The sequence below is a fragment of the Salvelinus alpinus genome, chromosome 1 (assembly GCF_045679555.1).
Source record: "Salvelinus alpinus chromosome 1, SLU_Salpinus.1, whole genome shotgun sequence".
Taxonomy (NCBI): domain Eukaryota; kingdom Metazoa; phylum Chordata; class Actinopteri; order Salmoniformes; family Salmonidae; genus Salvelinus; species Salvelinus alpinus.
In genome coordinates, this window is record NC_092086.1 from 31,232,591 (window position 1) to 31,252,590 (window position 20,000).

The window sequence follows — 20,000 nt, forward strand, 5'->3', positions numbered from 1 at the left end:
GATGCTCAAAATACAATACAGACTGATGCTCTATATACAGTACAGACTGATGCTCTATATACAGTACAGACTGATGCTCTATATACAGTACAGACTGATGCTCTATATACAGTACAGACTGATGCTCTATATACAATACAGACTGATGCTCAATATACAATACAGACTGATGCTCTATATACAATACAGACTGATGCTCAATATACAATACAGACTGATGCTCTATATACAGTACAGACTGATGCTCTATATACAGTACAGACTGATGCTCAATATACAGTACAGACTGATGCTCAATATACAGTACAGACTGATGCTATATATATAGTACAGACTGATGCTCAATATACAGTACAGACTGATGCTCAATATACAGTACAGACTGATGCTCAATATACAGTACAGACTGATGCTCAATATACAGTACAGACTGATGCTCTATATACAGTACAGACTGATGCTCTATATACAGTACAGACTGATGCTCAAAATACAATATAGACTGATGCTCAATATACAGTACAGACTGATGCTCAATATACAGTACAGACTGATGCTATATATATAGTACAGACTGATGCTCAAAATACAATACAGACTGATGCTCTATATACAGTACAGACTGATGCTCTATATACAGTACAGACTGATGCTCTATATACAGTACAGACTGATGCTCTATATACAGTACAGACTGATGCTCTATATACAATACAGACTGATGCTCAATATACAATACAGACTGATGCTCTATATACAATACAGACTGATGCTCAATATACAATACAGACTGATGCTCAATATACAATACAGACTGATGCTCAATATACAATACAGACTGATGCTCAATATACAATACAGACTGATGCTCTATATACAGTACAGACTGATGCTCTATATACAGTACAGACTGATGCTCAATATACAGTACAGACTGATGCTCAATATACAGTACAGACTGATGCTATATATATAGTACAGACTGATGCTCAATATACAGTACAGACTGATGCTCAATATACAGTACAGACTGATGCTCAATATACAGTACAGACTGATGCTCAATATACAGTACAGACTGATGCTCTATATACAGTACAGACTGATGCTCAAAATACAATATAGACTGATGCTCAATATACAGTACAGACTGATGCTCAATATACAGTACAGACTGATGCTATATATATAGTACAGACTGATGCTCAAAATACAATACAGACTGATGCTCAAAATACAATATAGACTGATGCTCTATATACAGTACAGACTGATGCTCAATATACAGTACAGACTGATGCTCAAAGACTGGGTGAAGGGAAGGGAGGAAGAGAGGGGAGATGCAGACAGAGAGAGATAAATAGTCAAATGGATAGATGTAGGCTTCTGTTAGCTCTCCTGTCCCTAGTTTGTTTTTATTGCTCCAGTCAGTGGCCGTGTTCTCCTGCTCAGACGTTGTGTAACCGGTGTGAAATGGCTAGCTAGTTAGCGGTGCACGCTAGTAGCGTTTACATCCGTGATGTCACGTGCTCTGAAGCAGTTGTTTCCTTTTCTCTGCAAGGTCTGCGGCGTTTGTGGAGCAATAGGTAACGATGCTTTGAGGGGGACTGTTGTCAATGTGTTCAGAGGGTCCCTGGTTCGAGCCCAGGTTGGGGTGAGGAGAGGGACGGAAGTAACCCATGGTTGCGTGCCAGGTCATTGACTGGGCTGCCAGGCACCAGATTGCTACATATGATGTGGTTTGCTGATATGTTAAATACCTATCCAGGCGTTGTAAGATCTGGCATGCGCCAGCAACGCCTATGCAGAGGAACGTGCCAGTGTCTGTTGATCCACCAGACCAGGTCAGTAGAGTGTAGAGACAGGATCCACCAGATTAGATCAGTAGCGTGTAGAGACAGGATCCACCAAATTAGATCAGTAGAGTGTAGAGACAGGATCCACCAGATTAGATCAGTAGAGTGTAGAGACAGGATCCACCAGATTAGATCAGTAGAGTGTAGAGACAGGATTCACCAGATTAGATCAGTAGAGTGTAGAGGCAGGATCCACCAGATTAGATCAGTAGAGTGTAGAGACAGGATCCACCAGATTAGATCAGTAGAGTGTAGAGACAGGATCCACCAGATTAGATCAGTAGAGTGTAGAGACGGGTTCCACCAGATTAGATCAGTAGAGTGTAGAGACAGGATCCACCAGATTAGATCAGTAGAGTGTAGAGACGGGTTCCACCAGATTAGATCAGTAGAGTGTAGAGACAGGATCCACCAGATTAGATCAGTAGAGTGTAGAGACGGGTTCCACCAGATTAGATCAGTAGAGTGTAGAGACGGGTTCCACCAGATTAGATCAGTAGAGTGTAGAGACAAGATCCACCAGATTAGATCAGTAGAGTGTAGAGACAGGATTCACCAGATTAGATCAGGATCCACCAGACCAGTATAGTGTAGAGACAGGATCCACCAGACCAGTAGAGTGTAGAGACAGGATCTACCAGATTAGATCGGTAGAGTGTAGAGACAGGATCCACCAGACCAGCAGAGTGTAGAGTGTAGAGACAGGCTCCATCAGACCACACCAGTAGTGTAGAGACAGGATCCACCAAACTAGATCAGTAGAGTGTAGAGACAGGATCCACCAAACTAGATCAGTAGAGTGTAGAGACAGGATCCCTGAAGGAAGGCCTGGACAGATATAGATCCCAGTCCCACGATAGCACATCCCTACAGTGGCCCAAAAGAAGGAGAGTGATCTGTCCATTATCTTGTTATGTTATTCTGAGGCAGCCAAGGCTTGTAGGTGGGCCAGAGAGGAAGAGGTGCTTAAATTAAACTTGCTTAAATGCCAACATTGTTGGAATCCTCCCGATGACTCACTCCCTGCCAATCACAGTCTATATTGGTGGCTGTGTTTGTGTCAAGGACAGTTTCTCTGAGGATGATGATGTAACCTGGTTTACTCTCTTTCATATGTAAAAGATATTATAGATACAGGAGTTATGACACATTTGGTTAGTTTGAGGTGTCAGGTTTACCCAAACGACTTCACAGGTTTTTATTATGATTGCTTCTTGAAAATTTAGCACTTACAGTAGCTATACTCATTATAGCAGGGTTAACACTTTACTTAACAGTAGCTATACTCATTATAGCAGGGTTAACACTTTACTTAACAGTATATATACTCATTATAGCAGGGTTAAAGCTTTACTTAACAGTAGCTATACTCATTATAGCAGGGTTAACACTTTACTTAACAGTAGATATACTCATTATAGCAGGGTTAACACTTTACTTAACAGTAGCTATACTCATTATAGCAGGGTTAACACTTTACTTAACAGTATCTTTACTCATTATAGCAGGGTTAACACTTTACTTAACAGTAGCTATACTCATTATAGCAGGGTTAACACTTTACTTAACAGTAGATATACTCATTATAGCAGGGTTAACACTTTACTTAACAGTAGCTATACTCATTATAGCAGGGTTAAAGCTTTACTTAACAGTATATGTACTCATTATAGCTGAATTAAAGCTTTACCTAACAGTAGATATACTCATTATAGCAGGGTTAACACTTTACTTAACAGTATCTTTACTCATTATAGCAGGGTTAACACTTTACTTAACAGTATCTTTACTCATTATAGCAGGGTTAAAGCTTCACTTAACAGTAGATATACTCATTATAGCAGGGTTAACACTTTACTTAACAGTAGCTATACTCATTATAGCAGGGTTAAAGCTTTACTTAACAGTAGATATACACATTTTAACATTCCACATTCCAAATTCAGTTAGCCTAGACAATGGATGACATCGTATCAATCCAACATTAGTTTGTTGTGTTTTCTCTTCCAACCCCCACTCTAAATCAATCTCACCCTTCAGCTAGTAGTTTTCCTTTGTATGTTAGCTTTCTAACATTGATGGAAAGTTGGCTCATTAGCTCAGCCTAACCCAGTGATGCTGCCAGATGTTTTGTCCAAGATAAACAGCTGGTGGATTAGAAAGGGATTCCTCTCAGTATAGAGTGAGACACCATGGGGTCACAAGTCAAGAAGCTATAGCTTCTTACGTACTCACACTCAGGATATAATGTAGTGTAAACCATGTTTTCAAGATTAACCTAATTTTGATTGTGTGATACAGTTTTCATTCAATGTGTGATTTTTCAAGTGATAAGAAAAACTGAATGTAATGCAAATTTGAAGCGGATTCATCAGAATAACAGACAGTACAGATAGACATCCTATTTCCAACCCTTGAGACACTATCCTACAGTACAACCCCTCTTCACCTCTCTCCATACTTTACTGTACTGAAACTCAGCAGTGCCATTCACAACACACACACACACATTTTCCCACATCCACATCAAAGTCTTCCTCATCATTATGGAGAACAGTTCCACAATACAACAAATCAAAGCGTCTGCCTGGCTCCATAGAGCTCCACAGCTCTCTCTCCATCCCACATTTATTCCATCAGATGTTGGAGAGATGGAGCGACAGGCTGTTGAATTATGGGATTGGAGGCATACCATCCTATTTGAGCCAGTAGTCGAAGCGTATGTATTGGTAGAGCTGAGTACTGTTCATTAGGCAGAAAATAGGGAAACATTTGTGAAACGGGAAGGTGCTACCTGATTTGTTTTATAAGAAACACTTGTTTTCCTTTTCAGTTGCAAAATGCTTTGCTACAGTGTGTCCTAATGAACTTGTCCCGAAGTGCACTGACATTTGATGAAATAGAGAAGGGGTGAATGAGTAGAATGGATCAATAACTACCTCATCTGAAATGGCTTTGTGGAGTGGAAATGTTCTCAGCAAGTAGCAACAACAGCAGTGTTCTATCTTGATTGATCACTGTGATTGATTCGGGTGTTTTTTAATTTACGGCATTTTATATTTCATATCCTGCTGTTGATCTTGAAAGCTTCAGTTGACCAAACAATGAAATAATCTCTGTCTTTGTGTGTGTGTTTCCAGGACCCCAGAAGCAAGCACAAGTTTAAGATCCACTCGTACGGCAGTCCCACGTTCTGCGACCACTGTGGCTCCCTCCTCTATGGACTCATCCACCAGGGGATGAAATGCGACAGTGAGTCAGTCTTTAATGACACCTTTACTCAGCTGAACCATAAGATTGAGATGACTTTATTGGTCAAATACACACAAGGTCCAACTGAAATGTGACTTTTAACCCCACCCCTCTGAAAGACACATACAGAGGTTTTGTAGAGGAGCAGGGGGCTGCCACTCTGGGAGGCCAGGAGCTGCTGTGGTGCTTTGCTCAAGGGCACAAGGGCAGACATTGGCATCTAGGAGTTGATACCAGCAACCCTCCAATTGCCAGTTTACTTCCCACCAGAGTTTTCCAGTCAGACCCGAGATTCAAAATGGCAACCCTCTGGTTGCTGGCTCACCTCTCTAACCTCTAGGCTACCTGCCGCCCCAGAGAGTAACAGTGCTTATCTAGGACCAGTGTTGCCTTTTAGATCATTATCAGTAAGATTACATGGACAGGGGGGACCTGATCCTAGATTAGCACTTCTATGCTCACATGTTTTATGAATATTGGCCCTGAGCACCCAAGAAAGGCTGCACAGCCTCACATCCAGGCCAGGGGATCACAGGCTGCTTCCTGATTCTCCACACTGTTCCTGAAGAGTGCACTTGCCCACTCCCCATCATGAAAACTCCCTCCACAATGACTTCCACCAATCCAATGCTTCTGATGGGAAGTGTGGAGAATCAGTATGCAGCCACAGATCCTACACACTTTTCATACTGTGCAATGTGACACACATTTATACTGGGGGGGAAATCATAGACGTGTGTGTGTCTGGATGTGTGTGTGTGTGTGTGTGTGTGTGTGTGTGTGTGTGTGTGTGTGTGTGTGTGTGTGTGTGTGTGTGTGTGTGTGTGTGTGTGTGTGTGTGTGTGTGTGTGTGTGTGTGTGTGTGTGTGTGTGTGTCTGGGTGTGTGTGTGTGTGTGTGTGTGTGTGTGTGTGTGTGTGTGTGTGTGTCTGGGTGGGTGTGTGTGAAATGATTGACTGCTGGTTTTCTCATAGAGGACACATGGGAATAGCTTTACTTTTCATAAGGATGTAACTGTCCCCAGTTTGCCCACTCTGTCCCTTCTAATGCCTCATTCCTTCCTCCTACACTCTGTTTCCCTCTGCTCTAATTCCCTACCTCTCAACCCATCCCATCCCCTCCCTACCTCTCAACCCATCCCATCCCCTCACTACCTCTCAACCCATCCCATCCCCTCACTACCTCTCAACCCATCCCATCCCCTCACTACCTCTCAACCCACTCCCATACCCTCACTACCTCTCAACTCACTCCCATCCCCTCACTACCTCTCAACCCACTCCCATCCCCTCACTACCTCTCAACCCACTCCCATCCCCTCACTACCTCTCAACCCTCTCCCATCCCCTCACTACCTCTCAACCATCTCCCATCCCCTCCCTACCTCTCAACCCATCCCATCCCCTCCCTACCTCTCAACCCACTCCCATCCCCTCACTACCTCTCAACCCATCCCATCCCCTCACTACCTCTCAACTCACTCCCATCCCCTCACTACCTCTCAACCCTCTCCCATCCCCTCACTACCTCTCAACCCTCTCCCATCCCCTCACTACCTCTCAACTCACTCCCATCCCCTCACTACCTCTCAACCCATCCCATCCCCTCCCTACCTCTCAACCCTCTCCCATCCCCTCACTACCTCTCAACCCATCCCATCCCCTCACTACCTCTCAACCCATCCCATCCCCTCACTACCTCTCAACCCATCCCATCCCCTCACTACCTCTCAACCCATCCCATCCCCTCACTACCTCTCAACCCATCCCATCCCCTCACTACCTCTCAACCCACTCCCATACCCTCACTACCTCTCAACTCACTCCCATCCCCTCACTACCTCTCAACCCACTCCCATCCCCTCACTACCTCTCAACCCACTCCCATCCCCTCACTACCTCTCAACCCTCTCCCATCCCCTCACTACCTCTCAACCATCTCCCATCCCCTCCCTACCTCTCAACCCATCCCATCCCCTCCCTACCTCTCAACCCACTCCCATCCCCTCACTACCTCTCAACCCATCCCATCCCCTCACTACCTCTCAACTCACTCCCATCCCCTCACTACCTCTCAACCCTCTCCCATCCCCTCACTACCTCTCAACCCTCTCCCATCCCCTCACTACCTCTCAACTCACTCCCATCCCCTCACTACCTCTCAACCCATCCCATCCCCTCCCTACCTCTCAACCCTCTCCCATCCCCTCACTACCTCTCAACCCATCCCATCCCCTCACTACCTCTCAACCCATCCCATCCCCTCACTACCTCTCAACCCATCCCATCCCCTCACTACCTCTCAACCCATCCCATCCCCTCACTACCTCTCAACCCTCTCCCATCCCCTCACTACCTCTCAACCCTCTCCCATCCCCTCACTACCTCTCAACCCATCCCATCCCCTCACTACCTCTCAACTCACTCCCATCCCCTCACTACCTGTCAACCCACTCCCATCCCCTCACTACCTCTCAACCCTCTCCCATCCCCTCACTACCTCTCAACCCACTCCCATCCCCTCACTACCTCTCAACCCTCTCCCATCCCCTCACTACCTCTCAACCCATCCCATCCCCTCACTACCTCTCAACTCACTCCCATCCCCTCACTACCTCTCAACTCACTCCCATCCCCACACTACCTCTCAACTCACTCCCATCCCCTCACTACCTGTCAACCCACTCCCATCCCCTCACTACCTCTCAACCCTCTCCCATCCCCTCACTACCTCTCAACCCATCCCATCCCCTCACTACCTCTCAACCCTCTCCCATCCCCTCACTACCTCTCAACTCACTCCCATCCCCTCACTACCTCTCAACTCACTCCCATCCCCTCACTACCTCTCAACTCACTCCCATCCCCTCACTACCTCTCAACTCACTCCCATCCCCTCACTACCTCTCAACCCTCTCCCATCCCCTCACTACCTCTCAACCCTCTCCCATCCCCACACTACCTCTCAACTCACTCCCATCCCCACACTACCTCTCAACCCATCCCATCCCCTCACTACCTCTCAACCCTCTCCCATCCCCACACTACCTCTCAACTCACTCCCATCCCCACACTACCTCTCAACCCATCCCATCCCCTCACTACCTCTCAACCCTCTCCCATCCCCTTACTACCTCTCAACCCTCTCCCATCCCCTCACTACCTCTCAACCCTCTCCCATCCCCTCACTACCTCTCAACTCACTCCCATCCCCTCACTACCTCTCAACCCACTCCCATCCCCTCACTACCTCTCAACCCTCTCCCATCCCCTCACTACCTCTCAACTCACTCCCATCCCCTCACTACCTCTCAACTCACTCCCATCCCCTCACTACCTCTCAACTCACTCCCATCCCCACACTACCTCTCAACTCACTCCCATCCCCTCACTACCTCTCAACTCACTCCCATCCCCTCACTACCTCTCAACTCACTCCCATCCCCTCACTACCTCTCAACTCACTCCCATCCCCTCACTACCTCTCAACTCACTCCCATCCCCTCACTACCTCTCAACTCACTCCCATCCCCTCACTACCTCTCAACTCACTCCCATCCCCTCACTACCTCTCAACTCACTCCCATCCCCTCACTACCTCTCAACTCACTCCCATCCCCTCACTACCTCTCAACCCATCCCATCCCCTCACTACCTCTCAACCCTCTCCCTTCCCCTCCCTACCTCTCAACCCACTCCCATCCCCTCACTACCTCTCAACCCATCCCATCCCCTCCCTACCTCTCAACCCACTCCCATCCCCTCCCTACCTCTCAACCCTCTCCCATCCCCTCCCTACCTCTCAACCCACTCCCATCCCCTCACTACCTCTCAACCCACTCCCATCCCCTCACTACCTCTCAACCCTCTCCCATCTCAACCCTCTCCCATGTGTGTGTGTGAGAGAGAGAGAGAGAGAGAGAGAGAGAGAGAGAGAGAGAGAGAGAGAGAGAGAGAGAGAGAGAGAGAGAGAGAGAGAGAGAGAGAGAGAGAGAGAGAGAGAGAGAGAGAGAGAGAGAGAGAGAGAGAGAGAGAGAGAGAGAGAGAGAGAGAGAGAGAGAGAGAGAGTCTCCCAGAGAGACTGGGAGACTGGGAGACTGGGAGTGTGAGCAGGCATACCTGTTGTTAGGTATTAAACAGCAGGTAACGTGCAGACAAATAAACACTACTGTTAGGTATTGAACAGCAGGTAACTTGCAGACAAATAAACACTATTGTTAGGTATTGAACAGCAGGTAACTTGCAGACAAATAAACACTATTGTTAGGTATTGAACAGCAGGTAACTTGCAGACAAATAAACACTATTGTTAGGTATTGAACAGCAGGTAACTTGCAGACAAATAAACACTATTGTTAGGTATTGAACAGCAGGTAACTTGCAGACAAATAAACACTATTGTTAGGTATTGAACAGCAGGTAACTTGCAGACAAATAAACACTATTGTTAGGTATTGAACAGCAGGTAACTTGCAGACAAATAAACACTATTGTTAGGTATTGAACAGCAGGTAACTTGCAGACAAATAAACACTATTGTTAGGTATTGAACAGCAGGTAACTTGCAGACAAATAAACACTATTGTTAGGTATTGAACAGCAGGTAACTTGCAGACAAATAAACACTATTGTTAGGTATTGAACAGCAGGTAACTTGCAGACAAATAAACACTACTGTTAGGTATTGAACAGCAGGTAACTTGCAGACAAATAAACACTATTGTTAGGTATTGAACAGCAGGTAACTTGCAGACAAATAAACACTATTGTTAGGTATTGAACAGCAGGTAACTTGCAGACAAATAAACACTATTGTTATGTATTAAACAGCAGGTAACTTGCAGACAAATAAACACTTGTTAGGTATTGAACTGCAGGTAACTTGCAGACAAATAAACACTATTGTTAGGTATTGAACAGCAGGTAACTTGCAGACAAATAAACACTATTGTTAGGTATTGAACAGCAGGTAACTTGCAGACAAATAAACACTATTGTTAGGTATTGAACAGCAGGTAACTTGCAGACAAATAAACACTATTGTTAGGTATTGAACAGCAGGTAACTTGCAGACAAATAAACACTATTGTTAGGTATTGAACAGCAGGTAACTTGCAGACAAATAAACACTATTGTTAGGTATTGAACAGCAGGTAACTTGCAGAGTGTGCTCACCATGACCAGTTAGCTGAACTCCACCATAATATGACCAGGTCCTAAACCTGTTATAAACTCAATGTGTTTGTGTGTGTTTGTCCAGCCTGCGACATGAACGTACACAATCAGTGTGTGATGAACGTGCCAAGCCTGTGTGGGACAGACCACACGGAGCGCAGAGGACGCATCTTCCTCAAGATCGACGTCAGCGGAGACAGGCTACACGTCACAGGTGAGTCACACGCTACAAGGGAGATACATGGTAGCTACCTGTAAGTGACATGACAGACTACACTACATGTTAGCTACATGTGAGTAGTGAGTGCTATGATACAGACTACATTTACATTTACATTTAAGTCATTTAGTAGACGCTCTTATCCAGAGCGACTTACAAGTTGGTGCATTCACCTTATGATATCCAGTGGAACAACCACTTTACAATAGTGCATCTAACTCTTTTAAGGGGGGGGGGGGTTAGAAGGATTACTTTATCCTATCCTAGGTATTCCTTAAAGAGGTGGGGTTTCAGGTGTTTCCGGAAGGTGGTGATTGACTCCGCTGACCTGGCGTCGTGGGGGAGTTTGTTCCACCATTGGGGTGCCAGAGCAGCGAACAGTTTTGACTGGGCTGAGCGGGAGCTGTACTTCCTCAGAGGTAGGGAGGCGAGCAGGCCAGAGGTGGATGAACACAGTGCCCTTGTTTGGGTGTAGGGCCTGATCAGAGCCTGAAGGTACGGAGGTGCCGTTCCCCTCACAGCTCCGTAGGCAAGCACCATGGTCTTGTAGCGGATGCGAGCTTCAACTGGAAGCCAGTGGAGAGAGCGGAGGAGCGGGGTGACGTGAGAGAACTTGGGAAGGTTGAACACCAGACGGGCTGCGGCGTTCTGGATGAGTTGTAGGGGTTTAATGGCACAGGCAGGGAGCCCAGCCAAAAGCGAGTTGCAGTAATCCAGACGGGAGATGACAAGTGCCTGGATTAGGACCTGCGCCGCTTCCTGTGTGAGGCAGGGTCGTACTCTGCGAATGTTGTAGAGCATGAACCTACAGGAACGGGTCACCGCCTTGATGTTAGTTGAGAACGACAGGGTGTTGTCCAGGATCACGCCAAGGTTCTTACCACTCTGGGAGGAGGACACAATGGAGTTGTCAACCATGATGGCGAGATCATGGAACGGGCAGTCCTTCCCCGGGAGGAAGAGCAGCTCCGTCTTGCCGAGGTTCAGCTTGAGGTGGTGATCCGTCATCCACACTGATATGTCTGCCAGACATGCAGAGATGCGATTCGCCACCTGGTTATCAGAAGAGGGAAAGGAGAAGATTAATTGTGTGTCGTCTGCATAGCAATGATAGGAGAGACCATGTGAGGATATGACAGAGCCAAGTGACTTGGTGTATAGCGAGAATAGGAGAGGGCCTAGAACAGAGCCCTGGGGGACACCAGTGGTGAGAGCACGTGGTGCGGAGACAGATTCTCGCCACTACATGCTACAGACTACATGCTATATGCTAGCTACGATACGTTTGACTGACATGACATAGACTACATGCTACATGCTAGCTACGATACACATTTGTGGCCTGCTGGAGGTCATTTTGCAGGGCTCTGGCAGTGCTCCTCCTTGCACAAAGGCGGAGGTAGCAGTCCTACTGCTGGGTTGTTGCCCTCCTACGGCCTCCTCCACGTCTCCTGATGTACTGGCCTGTCTCCTGGTAGCGCCTCCATGCTCTGGACACTACGCTGACAGACACAGCAAACCTTCTTGCCACAGCTCGCATTGATGTGCCATCCTGGATGAGATGCACTACCTGAGCCACTTGTGTGGGTTGTAGACTCCGTCTCATGCTACCACTAGAGTGAAAGCACCGCCAGCATTCAAAAGTGACCAAAACATCAGCCAGGAAGCATAGGAACAGAGAAGTGGTCTGTGGTCACCACCTGCAGAACCACTCCTTTATTGGGGGTGTCTTGCTAATTGCCTATAAATTCCACCTTTTGTCTATTCCATTTGCACAACAGCATGTGAAATTTATTGTCAATCAGTGTTGCTTCCTAAGTGGACAGTTTGATTTCACAGAAGTGTGATTGACTTGGAGTTACATTATGTTGTTTAAGTGTTCCCTTTATTTTTTTGAGCAGGTTATGATTTACATGACACTTACAGTGCATGCTAGCTACAGTTGAGTGGCATGGCACAAGTGTCATGCTATTCAAGGAGTCTGAGTGATGAGCTGCATTCTACATGTCATGGTCAGTCACATGCTACACACATCATTTGAGTGGCACCCTAATACCATTCTGAGTCTGCAGAACTGCTATGATACAGACTACATGCTATATGCTAGCTACGATACGTTTGACTGACATGACACAGACTACATGCTACATGCTAGCTACGATACACATTTGTGGCCTGCTGGAGGTCATTTTGCAGGGCTCTGGCAGTGCTCCTCCTTGCACAAAGGCGGAGGTAGCAGTCCTACTGCTGGGTTGTTGCCCTCCTACGGCCTCCTCCACGTCTCCTGATGTACTGGCCTGTCTCCTGGTAGCGCCTCCATGCTCTGGACACTACGCTGACAGACACAGTCTGCAGAATGTGTGTGTCTCTTCCCTGTTTGTATTTCTATCTATCTCTCTCTCTCTCCACCTCTACCTCTCCCTCTCATCTCCTTCTCATCTCCCTCTCCCTCTCTCCCTCTCTCCTTCTCTCAATTCAATTTCAATTTAAGGGGCTTTATTGGCATGGGAAACACGTGGTTCGGGTCGGGCCTGTGACAGCGAGGAATGTTGGCAGAGGCCCCATCTGATACCCGGTGTCAGTCTGGGTGGGCAGTACCCTCCTCGCCTCTCCCTCCATTTCAACACAATCAGGGACTGTGAGACACATGGCCAGTGATGAGGTTCAGTGTTTCACAGTTTTCATTTTATATATACTGTCAGTTCCTTTTTGGGTTCTTGTTGAATAAATACCTAGTTACTACCACATGTCAAGTGTGTGTGTGTGTGTGTGTGTGTGTGTGTGTGTGTGTGTGTGTGTGTGTGTGTGTGTGTGTGTGTGTGTGTGTGTGTGTGTGTGTGTGTGTGTGTGTGTGTGTGTGTGTGTGTGTGTGTGTGTGTGTGTGCTTGCTTGCGTGTTTGTGTGTGTGTGTGTGTTCCTGCTTGCATGGCCTGTAACTCTTTATCAGTGAGATGTATTGACAACCTTAAAGGGATACATACCCATAGACTTCCAGTCATTGCGCTAACGCTAGTTAGCATTGGCCCGAGAAACTACCTCTAACTTCCTTCATAAAGAGACATAAAAATGTTATCCACAAGTTCATCTGACTCTGGGAAAGTAAAATCCCAAAGTATCCCTTTAAGAGAAGAGGTTTTTCACATGGGCAATGAGTTAACAATGACAGGGATGTCGATACAGTTGACAAGGCCACCAGACTCACTCAAAGAAGACGTTGAGGGTTACTGACTCAGTTCCAGAGAGAGAGAAAGATACAATAGAAACACACAAGACAGAGAGAGAGATTAAGAGAAAAAAGACAGAAAGAGACTGAGAGAAATGGAAGATAGAGTGGAAGAGAGAATGTCACTTAAAATGAGCGAAAGAATGACAGAGAGAGAGAAAGAAAACAAAAAGAGAGAGGCAATGTATTTGAGCCAGAAGGTCTGCCAAGCTGAGGACTGAACAGTGGCATCAGATTGTGTATGTTCCCTGTGGCTTCCACAGACATGTGGAGGCCATTCTGGTTCAGCGCCATGTGAAGTTGATTAAATCTGTCCAGCCAAGAAAACACAAACACATCTCCAAGGCTCTCTCTAATACAATAACCCTCTCCACGCTCTTTCTGTCCCTCCTACTTTCTCTCTCTCTCTCTCTCTCTCTCGCTCTCTCTCTCTCTCTCTCTCTCTCTCTCTCTCTCTCTCTCTCTCTCTCTCTCTCTCTCTCTCTCTCTCTCTCTCTCTCTCTCTCTCTCTCTCTCTCTCTCTCTCTCTCTCTCTCTCTCTCTCTCTCTCTCTCTCTCACACACTCTATCTCTTTCCATAACACTGCCCTCTCCTCACTTTCACCTGTCCTCATCTCCCCCTCCTTTTCTCCTCTGTCCTGCAATAACTTCTTCCTCTACTCCTCTAAAACTGTATTTTCCTCTCCCTCCTCCTCACAGCTCTCTCATTCAATACCCTGCTATCATGTACCCATCCCTCACTCCTATTTTCCTAAACATCCCTGCCTGCAGTCCTCACTTTTCATCCCCTTCTCATCTATTCATCCTTCTCCACTTCCTCCTAAGTAAGCCTTCTCCCCTCTCTCCTTGAATAATCCAGCATTCCCCTCTCCCTCTTTCTCCTCTCCCCCCTTCCCCTCTCCCTTCTTCCCCTCTCCCTCCTTCCCCTCTCTCTCTTTCCCCTCTCTCTCTTTCCCCCCTCTCTCTTTCCCCTCTCTCTCTTTCCCCTCTCCCTTTTCCCCTCTCCCTCTTTCCCTTCTCCCTCCTTTCCCTCTCCCTTTTCCCCCTCTCCCTCTTTCCCTTCTCCCTTTTTCCGGTCTCCCCTCTCCCTCCTTCCCCTCTCCATCTTTCCCCTCTCCCTCCTTCCCCTCCCTCTTTCCCTTCTCACTCCTTCCCCTCTCCCTCTTTCCTCTCTCCCTCTTTCCCTCTCCCTCTTTCCCCTCTCCCTCCCTCCTTCCCCTCTCCCTCTTTCCTCTCTCCCTCTTTCCCTCTCCCTCTTCCCCTCCCCCTCCTTCCCCTCTCCCTCTTTCCCCTCTCCCTCTTTCCCCTCTCACTCCTTCCCCTCTCCCTCTTTCCCCTCTCCCTCTTTCCCTCTCCCCTCCTTCCCCTCTCCCTCTTTCCCCTCTCCCTCTTTCCCCTCTCCATCTTTCCCCTCTCCCTCTTTCCCCTCTCCCTCCTTCCCCTCTTTCCCCTCTTTCTCTTTCTCCTATCCCTTCTTCCCCTCTCCCTCTTTCCCCTCTCCCTCCTTCCCCTCTCCCTCTCCCTCTTTCCCCTCTCCCTCTTTCCCCTCTCCCTCCTTCCCCTCTCCCTCTTCTCCTCTCCCTCCTTCCCCTCTCCCTCTTTCCCCTCTCCCTCTTTCCCTCTCCCTCTTTCCCCTCTCCCTACTTCCCTCTTGTACTGTCCCTCACTCTCTTTCGATTATCCATCTCTCTCATTTCCTCCTCCCTCTATCTCTGTCCTCCTGTACCCACCTCTTCTCACCCCCTTTCACCCTACTCTCCTCTTCTCCCCTCCACCTCTCATCCTTATTTCCCCTGCTCCTCTCTCTCCTTCCAAGACCAAAACAATAACCTAGGGCCAATAGGGATCTCCAGTTAGCTTTGGAGTTTAACCATCACAGACACATGGATGCAGACACGTCATTTCTGCTGTCTAAGCCCTGTCAGAACACACACACACACACACACACACACACACACACACACCACACACACACACACACCACACACACACAACACACACACCACACACACACCACACACACACCACACACACACAACACACACAACACACACACACAACACACACACAACACACACACCACACACACACCACACACATGGGCATCCAAGGACCCAGCCAGTGACACACACAGTTCATGGAGCCACTGAGCTGAGAAACACAGTGATGTCCGTGTGTTTGTGTTGATAAGAAGATACAGTTAGTAGGAGCTGACATGCTTCAGTTTGAGAGAAGAGCTAAAGCCTACATTATATTCACCCAGCACTGTGAGAGAACCACTGCTTGGCCCAGCGATATTGTTCCTCTGGGATAAATAATGCTTTGTATGGAGTGGAATTGAATTGAGTGAATGTCCTGAATGACTCTAAACATGCATTCTCACCTTTCAAAATGAGAATAGTTTGTTACTTCCAGACACCTGTTTTGATTGAATAGAGTTCATCCATGTCATCCTTTATTATCATATGAGGTATAATAAACTGTTTACAAACAGACTCCAAAGCCCTGGGAATCACTGGAAAGCAGACGCAGTATAACAGACATAAAACTATTGTATTTATTTAACTAGGCAAGTCAGTTAAGAACAAATTCTTATTTACAATGACAGCCTACCCCGGCCGATGCTGGGCCAATTGTGCGCCGCCCAAACACGGCTGGATGTGATGCAGTCTGGATTCAAACCAGGGACTACAGTGCCTTAGACTGCTGCGCCACTCGGGAGCCCGGGTACAGTGTGTGTGATTCTCTCTCACTACTCTACCGTTGAACAGTGGGAATCAACCCAGCTCATCAGATTACCAGACATGCACTGATACTACACTACTACTGATACTACACTACTACTGATGCTACACTACTACTGATGCTACACTACTACGGATACTACACTACTACTGATACTACACTACTACCGATACTACACTACTACTGATACTACATTACTACTGATGCTACACTACTACTGATACTGCACTACTACTGATGCTACACTACTACTGATACTGCACTACTAATGATGCTACACTACTACTGATACTGCACTACTACTGATGCTACGCTACTACTGATGCTACACTACTACTGATACTACACTACTACACTACTACTGATACTACACTACTACTGATGCTACACTACTACTGATACGACACTACTACTGATACTGCACTACTACTGATGCTACACTACTACTGATGCGACACTACTACTGATGCTACACTACTACTGATGCTACACTATTACTGATAGTACACTACTACACTACTACACTGCTACTGATACTACACTACTACTGATACTACACTACTACTGATACTACACTACTACTGATACTACACTACTACTAATACTACACTACTACTGATGCTACACTACTACTGATGCTACACTACTACTGATACTGCACTACTACTGATGCTACACTGCTACTGATGCTACACTACTACTGATGCTACACTACTACCGATACTACACTACTACTGATACGACACTACAACTGATACTACACTACTACCGATACTACACTACTACTGATACGACACTACTACTGATGCTACACTACTACTGATAGTACACTACTACACTACTACACTACTACTGATACTACACTACTACTGATGCTACACTACTACTGATGCTACACTATTACTGATAGTACACTACTACACTACTACTGATGCTACACTATTACTGATGCTACACTACTACTGATGCTACACTACTACTGATGCTACACTACTACTGATACGACACTACTACTGATGCTACACTACTACTGATGCTACACTACTACTGATGCTACACTACTACTGATACTACACTACTACTGATACTACACTACTACTGATACTACACTACTACTGATACTATACAACTACTGATACTATACTACTGATACTACACTACTACTGATGCTACACTACTACTGATGCTACACTACTACTGATACTACACTACTACTGATGCTACACTACTACTGATGCTACACTACTACTGATACTACACTACTACTGATGCTACACTACTACTGATGCTACACTACTACTGATACTACACTACTACTGATACTACACTACTACTGATGCTACACTACTACTGATGCTACACTACTACTGATGCTACACTACTACTGATACTACACTACTACTGATGCTACACTACTACTGATGCTACACTACTACTGTTACTACACTACTACTGATACTATACTACTACTGATACTACACTACTACTGATACTACACTACTACTGATACTACACTACTACTGATACTACACTACTACTGATACTGCACTACTACTGATGCTACACTACTACTGATACTACACTACTACTGATACTACACTACTACTGATACTACACTACTACTGATGCTACACTACTACTGATGCTACACTAATACTGATGCTACACTACTACTGATACTACACTACTACTGATGCTACACTACTACTGATACTATACTATTAATGATACTACACTACTACTGATGCTACACTACTACTGATACTGCACTACTACTGATACTATACTACTACTGATGCTACGATACTACACTACTACTGATACTATACTACTAATGATGCTACACTACTACTGATGCTACACTACTACTGATACTACACTACTACCGATGCTACACTACTACTGATACTACACTACTACTGCTGCTACACTACTACTAATACTACACTACAACTGATACTACACTACTACTGATGCTACACTACTACTGATACTACACTACTACTGATGCTACACTACTACTGATGCTACACTACTACTGATACTACACTACTACTGATGCTACACTACTACTGATGCTACACTACTACTGATACTACACTACTACTGATACTATACTACTAATGATGCTACACTACTACTGATGCTACACTACTACCGATGCTACACTACTACCGATACTACACTACTACTGCTGCTACACTACTACTAATACTACACTACTACTGATACTACACTACTACTGATGCTACACTACTAATGATACTACACTACTACTGATGCTACACTACTACTGATACTACACTACTACTGATACTATACTACTAATGATACTACACTACTACTGATGCTACACTACACTACTACTGATGCTACACTACTACTGATGCTACACTACTACTGATACTACACTACTACTGATGCTACACTACTACACTACTACTAATACTACACTACTACTGATACTACACTACTACTGATGCTACACTACTACTGATGCTACACTACTACTGATACTACACTACTACTGATACTACACTACTACTGATACTACACTACTACTGATGCTACACTACTACTGATGCTACACTACTACTGATGCTACACTACTACTGATACCACACTACTACTGATGCTACACTACTACTGATACTACACTACTACTGATACTACACTACTACTAATACTACACTACTACTGATACTACACTACTACTGATACTACACTACTACACTACTACTGATGCTACACTACTACTGATACTACACTACTACTGATGCTACACTACTACTGATACTACACTACTACACTACTACTGAATCTACACTACTACTGATGCTACACTACTACTGATGCTACACTACTACTGATGCTACACTACTACTGATACTACACTACTACTGATACTACACTACTACTGATACTACACTACTACACTACTACTGATGCTACACTACTACTGATACTACACTACTACTGATACTACACTACTAATGGCACTACACTACTACACTACTACTGATACTACACTACTACTGATACTACACTACTACTGATACTACACTACTACACTACTACTGATACTACACCACTACTGATACTACACTACTACACTACTACTGATACTACACTACTACTGATACTACACTACTACTGATACTGCACTACTACTGATACTGCACTACTACTGATACTGCACTACTACTGATACTACACTACTACTGATACTATACTACTACTGATACTACACTACTACTGATACTGCACTACTACTGATACTATACTACTACTGATACTACACTACTACTGATGCTACACTACTACTGATGCTACACTACTACTGATGCTACACTACTACTGTTACTACACTACTACTGATACTACACTACTACTGATACTACACTACTACTGATACTACACTACTACTGATACTACACTACTACTGATACTACACTACTACTGATACGGCACTACTACTGATACTATACTACTACTGATACTACACTACTACTGATGCTACACTACTACTGA

At 45.5% G+C, this 20,000-nt stretch overlaps 1 protein-coding gene across 1 annotated transcript in view; it reads left to right on the top strand.

Annotated features, from left to right (window-relative positions):
* prkcab (protein kinase C, alpha, b) overlaps positions 1–20,000 on the top strand; it is a 215,022-nt gene that overhangs the window by 146,873 nt on the left and 48,149 nt on the right. The window contains exons 4-5 of the mRNA XM_071396546.1: positions 4,997–5,108; positions 10,367–10,495. Of these exons, the coding sequence (XP_071252647.1) occupies positions 4,997–5,108; positions 10,367–10,495 (241 nt within the window). The remainder of the gene's footprint in view (positions 1–4,996; positions 5,109–10,366; positions 10,496–20,000) is intronic.